The sequence below is a fragment of the Zingiber officinale genome, chromosome 5B (assembly GCF_018446385.1).
Source record: "Zingiber officinale cultivar Zhangliang chromosome 5B, Zo_v1.1, whole genome shotgun sequence".
Lineage (NCBI taxonomy): Eukaryota > Viridiplantae > Streptophyta > Magnoliopsida > Zingiberales > Zingiberaceae > Zingiber > Zingiber officinale.
The window spans coordinates 19900537-19908269 of NC_055995.1; the positions used below are offsets into that span (position 1 = coordinate 19900537).

The 7733-nt window shown below is 33.7% G+C and overlaps 1 protein-coding gene across 3 annotated transcripts; it reads left to right on the forward strand.

Annotated features, from left to right (window-relative positions):
* Positions 1 to 518: 518 nt before the first annotated feature.
* On the forward strand, positions 519 to 7287 carry LOC121984212 (putative tRNA 2'-phosphotransferase). 3 transcript variants are annotated; one of them, XM_042537038.1, is made up of 7 exons: positions 519 to 980; positions 1072 to 1124; positions 1398 to 1508; positions 5310 to 5411; positions 5906 to 6009; positions 6115 to 6236; positions 6757 to 7287. In XM_042537038.1, exons 4-7 carry the CDS (start codon positions 5318 to 5320, stop codon positions 7088 to 7090), a joined length of 654 nt encoding a protein of 217 aa, XP_042392972.1. In that variant the 5' UTR covers positions 519 to 980; positions 1072 to 1124; positions 1398 to 1508; positions 5310 to 5317; the 3' UTR covers positions 7091 to 7287. The 3 variants fall into 3 exon arrangements, with proteins under 3 accessions (XP_042392972.1, XP_042392971.1, XP_042392973.1); XM_042537037.1 differs by lacking the exon at positions 1398 to 1508 and having other exon boundaries at positions 6757 to 7285; XM_042537039.1 differs by lacking the exons at positions 519 to 980; positions 1398 to 1508 and having other exon boundaries at positions 1077 to 1124.
* Positions 7288 to 7733: the final 446 nt, after the last annotated feature.

Consider the following 7733-nt stretch of genomic DNA (forward strand, 5'->3'; position numbering starts at 1 on the left):
TTAGAAATTAATCTCTTGTACCATTGTAACATATCTACCACTATAATAAATATACATATCAAATAAAAAAAGGAAAAAAAACATGATTAATAATAGTAAAATAATATAAAATTTATTTAAATATCAAAAATGTTAAATTTCAATGACATAACACATAACAAGATATATATAACCAAGGGAGAAAACTTGGTTGTATAGTTAAATAAAAACAATTAAAGATTATTTTACTATTAATAATACTATTTTTTTTATAAAAAAATAGATGATAATAATAATAAATTGGACTCATCAAATATTAAATTTAAGTTTTTTTAAAAAAATTAAATTGATAAAACAGATGAAGTTAATTTATTAAAAATTAAAACTAAAGGTTGAGTTGAAGTGGAATTGGATTCGAATTAAATTCTTATGAACACAGAAATTAAAATTATATTAATTTAAATTAGAGTAGATGTGGATTTAATTATGATTACTATTTATAACTAAACTAAATTTAAATGGATTACGAAATAAATTATTTTTAAGGAGTTAGGTATTCTCTTTTTTGTTTTCCCCCAAAAGAGCGAGCGTCGTCGGAAGACTCGGAACCGCCACCTCCTCCTTCTTCGTCCACGCACGCGCCGGCATCTCCTCCTCCTCCTCCTTCTTCCTTTATTTTTCTTCTCCTCTTATTTCCTCTTCTCCTCCCAACACCAGCACGAGCACCAGCAACAGAAACTTCTCCTCCCCTTCCAGCCCTCTCCCAGTCGCAGCTGCTTCTTCCCAGCAGCTTCTTTCTCTTTTTCCAAGCAAAAAACAGCAGCAGCCCCCTTTTCTTCCTTTTTCTTCAGCCAACGGCAACAGTTCCTGCCTCTTCTTCCCAGCAGCTTCTATTCACCGCCGCTGGCTGGCTGAGCCAAGGGAGAGAGCCACCGGCCCTCTTTTTGCCCTAACTAAGAAGGATAATAGGTTTATCTCCATTTTCGAACCTCTTGGCATCGGTAAGAATTGACAAATAATTATTTTTGATATTGAGAAATAATTGATTAATTCGGATTAATGATGATATTTATTTGGGTTTGATTGACTCAGGTCTTTGTATCAACAAAACAACTCCATTGTATGTCGGCCGGTAATGGTGCCAGGTGAATATTTTATTTCATTATATTTTTGATATAGGTTGGTGCATAATTCGTCGCAGAACGATCACAACATGGATTTATAAAAAAAATAAATAGAATTAAGTGGAGTATGTTGATTTGTTAACACTCGGAGTTTTTGGCTGTACATAGAGGTGGGTAAATGTATTCTTTGGCTTCTATATATTTCTATGTGCATCAATAAGTAGATAAATGGATTATATATCCTTGTGCATGAGTCATCATCAAATTTCTCAGTCCTTGTTAAAAACTAGCCAGCCTTTTCTGGGTGGTCGGTGCCTCAGAGCAGCTTTCCGGTTAGCTTTCTTTATGCCAGTTGAAGAGCTAGATAGTTCAAGTCCCCTGAATCAGGGTCATAGACATGAAACGGTAAGAAACTTACAATTAGTGAGCAACTTAAACACTTTAATATCTCGAAATGGATTTTAGATTTAAAAAGATTGACCCTTCTCGGTTAGTTTCCAAAGAGATATGAGGGAAACATGCATTATTTTTGTTGTGAAATGCTCAAACTGGCCCAAGTTGGAACTATAAATCACTTTTCCATATTTTGATTTTGGAAGTCCATTTTTTGAATCTTCATCTTGTTCTCTGGCACTATAACGGGAGACAAGATGGAGTTTAAACCCACTTTGGTTTAATCTGAAAATTAAAAGGGAAAATATATATAGAGAGAGAGAAGAAGAAAAAAAGAATATCCTATAACTAGATATCCCATGCGGATTATATCCATAAAATATATTTGGTCTCATCCACAAATGAACTGAAAGTTGGATTGTAGTTGATGACAATCTTCAACAGATATCTACAAAATATGTATTTGGTGATAATCTTCAAATGGCTTAACATAATCTGCTACCTTAACTCCACGTGTAAGAATACCACAGAATTTTGAAGTTTGCAAATACAAAATGATAACTTCTGAAGGTTATCAGGTGAAAGAGAGAGATAGTGATTTCAGTATCTAGACTAGAGATGAATAGTTAATATAAGGATAATGATTATGAAATGTTTAATAATATCTTTGGAAAGAGACAAAGACTAATGACTACTCTATCCTTTTGAAGTTGTATTCTATAGAGTGACAAACCAAAATAAGATTAGAGTTTCAACATGAACTCCAGGAATGTAGACGTCAACCCTTTTTAAGAGATTGTAACACTCCAGTCTAACACAAGGGGTTGTAGGCTAATCAAGGGGTTTATAAACTTTATATGAGTAAACAACTCTTAAGTTTAAACATTTTGGGTTAGTGGATGGGCCCAGCAAGCTGATGACTTCTCATTTTTGGCAACTTGTGACAAATAACCTCCATCCTTTCAAACCTGGTGGGATGTTATCATGTCCAATTATCGAACAAGTACTTGTATATTGGTCTTGAGTAATTGTTGCACATCCTTGATATTACATATTTACATTCATGTTGTCTAAAACTAGTGAACATGCATTTGAGATACTGGTTGTATCATTTAAAAATGGCAGGAAATCAAGTTAATAACAAAATGTATTTTCTATAAAAATTTGCCTGAAACTAGTGGATATCAGATTCTGAACAATAATACCCAAGAACATTTAACCAGCTATAAGCTGGTTAAACCAAACACTTACAATATCATGTCCAAATTGGGAGTTGTCTCCTTTTGGCTTCCTCTTCCACACTATGAGGACACATATGGGCATGGCTCATCAGCATTGCAACTAGTTCTTCTTGATTGGCCATCTTGATTAATTTTTATCCTTAAACTGCTTTTCCAAAAGAGAGGCAAGCCTTAGGAGATCATTAGTTGCTGGAACATAATCTCTAATCATCTCATTCACGGTAGCTCTTGTAAATCTGTCCATGGATCATTTTTACAATAGGTAAATGAAGGAAACTGTTTCCACTCTTGTGCAATCCATCCTTTCTTCCATCTATGCTTCGAAGTAAACAAGGCACTTGCCTATGACCTTGGATGCATCTGATGTGTCACCCCCACAAAGGTCCTATTAAAAACTACCACTTAACAGAGATAATAGGGTAATGCTCTTTACAATCTCACCAGGGAATGCCTTACAATCAAATCATTTCTCTCAACAAATATAAAATGTAAAGTTAATGTAAAAAAGAATACCAGGTTGCTTGAATTTAGCTCTTAACATTATCTAAGCCCTTGGAATTTTAAGATGTCTTCATGTAACCCTTCACCAGCTTAAAGCCCTCCAAATCTTATATGAGAAACAACCCAACAATTATCTTTTGTCTGCCTCTAGTCGACTAATTGAATAAATATAACCATTAAGCAACTAACAACTCTTTAGGCAGTTGATTCAAAATTTCTTCAATTGGAAATATTTCTAGTTGACTATATTCGAATAGAAATATTTTGTTCTTTAAACCTTTGCTTTAGTTGCCACCTGAGTCAACTAAACTTCTGGCTGACTTTCTAAGTTGATTTAATTGACTAGTTGATTAAATTAAACCCTCCGCTTGATTGAATTTACTTCTCTTTTGTCTGCCTCTAGTCGACTAATTGAATAAATATAATCATTAAGCAACTAACAACTCTTTAGGCAGTTGATTCAAAATTTCTTCAATTGGAAATATTTCTAGTTGACTATATTCGAATAGAAATATTTTGTTCTTTAAACCTTTGCTTTAGTTGACACCTGAGTCAACTAAACTTCTGGTTGACTTTCTAAGTCGATTTAATTGACTAGTTGATTAAATTAAACCCTCCGCTTGATTGAATTTACTTTGAGGTCCCTCTTTTTGACTTACCTCACGTAAGCTTGCATAAAGTTCTAGGACTGTACATAGACAAACTACAACTTGGGACAAGCAATCCTCCAGTTGAAGAATTTACTTAACTCGCTATGTAGTCTACCCCTACCTAACTAAATACATCATCCCAAAAACACAAACTCCAAGATTACACTTTACTCACATAATATCTCATGTTCTCATGGCTCTAGATCTTCAATGTTGTTGATACTCTATGCCTTACAGGTCGCCTTGCTAAGCCTTTCGTACCTCATTTGCACCAAGCCCTCTAAGCTTACTTCACCTCACCTCACCTCACTAGGCCTTCCCTTGGATGCTCCAAACTCTCCAAGCTTGCTTCATGCCATCCTTCGCGTTGCCTTTGACTTCACCTCATTATGAGCTTCCAAGACATCAAACTAACAGTCGCTCTATGCTGCTCGTCCTAGAGTTCACCTTATCAGCTCTTCGATCTCTCATATCCACTCAGCTTCTCGAGCATGCTCCATGCCTTCCTTTGTCTTCCTTTCAAATTCACCTCATTACAAATCTCCAAGCCATCGAGTCAAATGATCTCACAATCACATCAAACTTTGTCAACTTCATCGAGTCAACAAGCTCCATGAGAGTCATGTGTACTTTGTCAAGCTTTTGCACACTTAATGTACACCATTACAAACACAAAATAAACATAATGTAAACCCTTTGTCAAATACATCAAAATAACCTTTTGACCACTTGGGAGCATCATTGCACCAACAAACCATGTATGGTCATTTAGCCTTACTGAATGTTGGATCCTATTCCTTGCTTATACCCTGGTGTGCCCAATTTGACTTATTGAATTGTTTACACTCTGTAGTTTAATAAATGACAGTTGATTATTCTTATTAGAAATAACCTTTCATAAATCATTAATAAGACATTCATGGCTACTTATGCTCTCTATTTTTGAAGACCTATATAATACGTGGTGGATTTCACTTAGCTGAATTTCTCTAACACAATGCTATAGCCCTGCCAAAATTCTAATATGCCTATCTAGTTCAATGAGCAAGATATTGAGATCTCACTATATGTCGTGTTATGGGCTTATGGTTTCAATTAATGAGGTGCTTACTGTTGACATTGCTGCTGTAATTTTTTTCATTAATAATGCTAATATCAAATGAAAATCTTTGCATTAGTCATAGAACTTCTACTATAGAGGTTTTCCTAATGCCCTGTTTTTTTTGTACTTTATACACACTGATCTTTAATTTCTAGAGATGATGCACTATTTCATCTAAATGCAACGCTTGTTAATATATCTGCATTGTGGATCACTTAAATACTTGCTCTACAAGGCTATTTTCAGCTATTCTTATTTGTTTGTTCTTTCTATTTTGTAATTAATACCTTGCCCATAATATAATTATTATTATCTTCAGAAGGGCCTATGGCTGAAGAGCATCTAGCAACATCAATAGGGGAACTGACTCTTGAAAAAGTTGTTGTTTCATCCATTGGATTTGAAGAAAATGTTCAAATCGGTATGCTTAAGTCTGAAAATTTCTAATTTAAACTGTCAGTTCCTTCCACCAGTCCATCAATTAGGAGAATGGTTTCACAGCAATCAAATAACTACATATGAATAAACGTATATCCTTTCTTACTATTCTCTCTTGTGAATTTTTCTATGTTAGTTATTTTTAGTATTTCCACTAAACTAATTGTACATTGACATTTCTTAAAGCTTTCAGAATTACAACTTGGTCATGCTTCTGACATGAACTCAATTAATTAGTAGTCAGTACTACTCTTCTTGGGGTTTTTATGCTCAATTTTAGTGATTTGTATAGAACCAAAACAAATTGCTTCTGTCTCGAAATTAATTAGTTACAAGTTAACAGTTATTTCTAGAATTTTTATGCTGGATCTTAGTGATTTGTATAACACAAACTGACTTCATGAGGGGTAGATTTATGATTTATGTTTTAAAGATCAAATATATTGTTTAACGTGAAACCTTTTTCTTTCATTTCAGAGCATGCGTCTGATGACTGTTGGTTTGATGATGAACCTCCTGTTGAGACTTCAGATGCCGAGTTAATCAGAGAGCAGAAGTGGCGCCATGACCATTTTTATACAGTATCCTTGCTAACTTTATTCTGTTCTATTCTTCTTGATGAACTTTTATTAAATTATTTAGAGATTTTAAGTTCTAATGCCAATAAATCCTTGACAAAAACTTATATGGGTTATCGAGATGGTATATCTGCAGGCAAAGAGGCTTCTGCCCAAGAAGGCTTCAATGTGGGCTTCAAGCAATCCGCACATGATGGTTATAAATGGGGCAATGTTAGGGGCATTGCAAGGTGATACTTTTTCATCCTTAATTAGCTTTTGATGCATTATCGATTAATTATTGTAAAACAATCTCTTTTTCTTGGAAGTTTCAAAAGGCATAGATTGACAGAATATGGCCTACCTATGCAACAAACAATTTCAATATTTTTATTTATCATGTATAAGAAATTTAGAACTAGTCATACTAGATACTTGATATCCAGAGTAGTACCTGGTTCCTCTAACAACATGGTTGTTGTTAACAACATGGTTGTTGTTAAGTCATGGCACCCTTCAGATTCTGATGTGAATTGTTTTGCTTTTATTTTAAAAAAACATGGTTTGATATTATAGCATAATATTTTTATATAAAAATTCATCATGTTAGTACTACACTATTTTTCATCTTTTATGGTAAAAAATATAATCTTAACTGTTGGGATCTTGTTTTTCTCCTGTCTATGTTGGGTTAGTTATCTTAATTTCTCATCTGGGTGTTTATCTCTATGGATTACTATAACTTATTAATTTTTTTCCCTTTATTTGCAGTGCATTTGCTAGTCTTCCCGATGATTCAAAGAAGAAATTGTTGAAGAAATTTGACGATAAAGAAAATTTTCACAGTTTATACGAGTCGGTGCAAGCAATTTCCACCGACAATGCTCTGAAAATATATTATGTCCATCTCTTGCAAAATGATAAGCAATTCAAAGAACAACTGAAAGGGAATCCTCAAGAATCAGCATCAGCATCAGCAGCAGCAGGTAAAGAATCAAACTCTAATGAGTTAAACTTCCTTCTTGAGGTTCTTACATCACTCGTTCACGAATCTTCAAGAATCAAGTCGAGTATTGTGGAAAAGAGTGGATTTGATAACAAGTAGCATTGTTTATGCAAATTCAGCACTATGATTTGATACTATAATTAGATATTTGGAGTTTGAGTGAACACTTGATAAGTTAAGTTGTGGGATCTGATCAATTGATTTAGCTTGTAAAACCAAATTGTGGTAATGGGAATCAAAATTTTGATTGGGTTAGATTGTAGCGGGATGTAATTTGATTGATCATTTAGTTTATTAACTTGTTAGCATATTTGATTGGTTAATATTAATATTTCACTACCATTATTTGGGGATTAAGTTCATCTCAAGCGTCTCTCATAGTTCGTTCCCAGGTTAGTTATGTGAAGGTAGATAAATTATGAAGTTAATTTATAATTGACTTCTAAGTTGATTAGGATTGAGGATTTTTTTTCTAGAGGTTATGTATCCGTTGGGAATTGATTCTTTATTCATTGTAATAAATTTGTCGTCTTCTAACCAACTGAATTGGACACAGGTGAGACAACATTATCATTAAAACTCATGGAACATGGGCTCTAATGTTTTTTTATCCAGCGTCATATCCAATTTATGAAAACTTAAGGCTATATATTATTCTTATCAATATTACGATAGAGATTGAAAGCTTTAACTGCATATACTAAATCACACACTAGGATTTACAAATATCCAATAGAATTCA

Coding starts and splice junctions, on each gene's coding strand:
- LOC121984212 (XM_042537037.1), top strand. Junction 6,010..6,114: donor GCCATGACCATTTTTATACA/GTATCCTTGCTA, acceptor ACAAAAACTTAT/ATGGGTTATCGAGATGGTAT. Junction 6,237..6,756: donor AATGTTAGGGGCATTGCAAG/GTGATACTTTTT, acceptor CTTTATTTGCAG/TGCATTTGCTAGTCTTCCCG.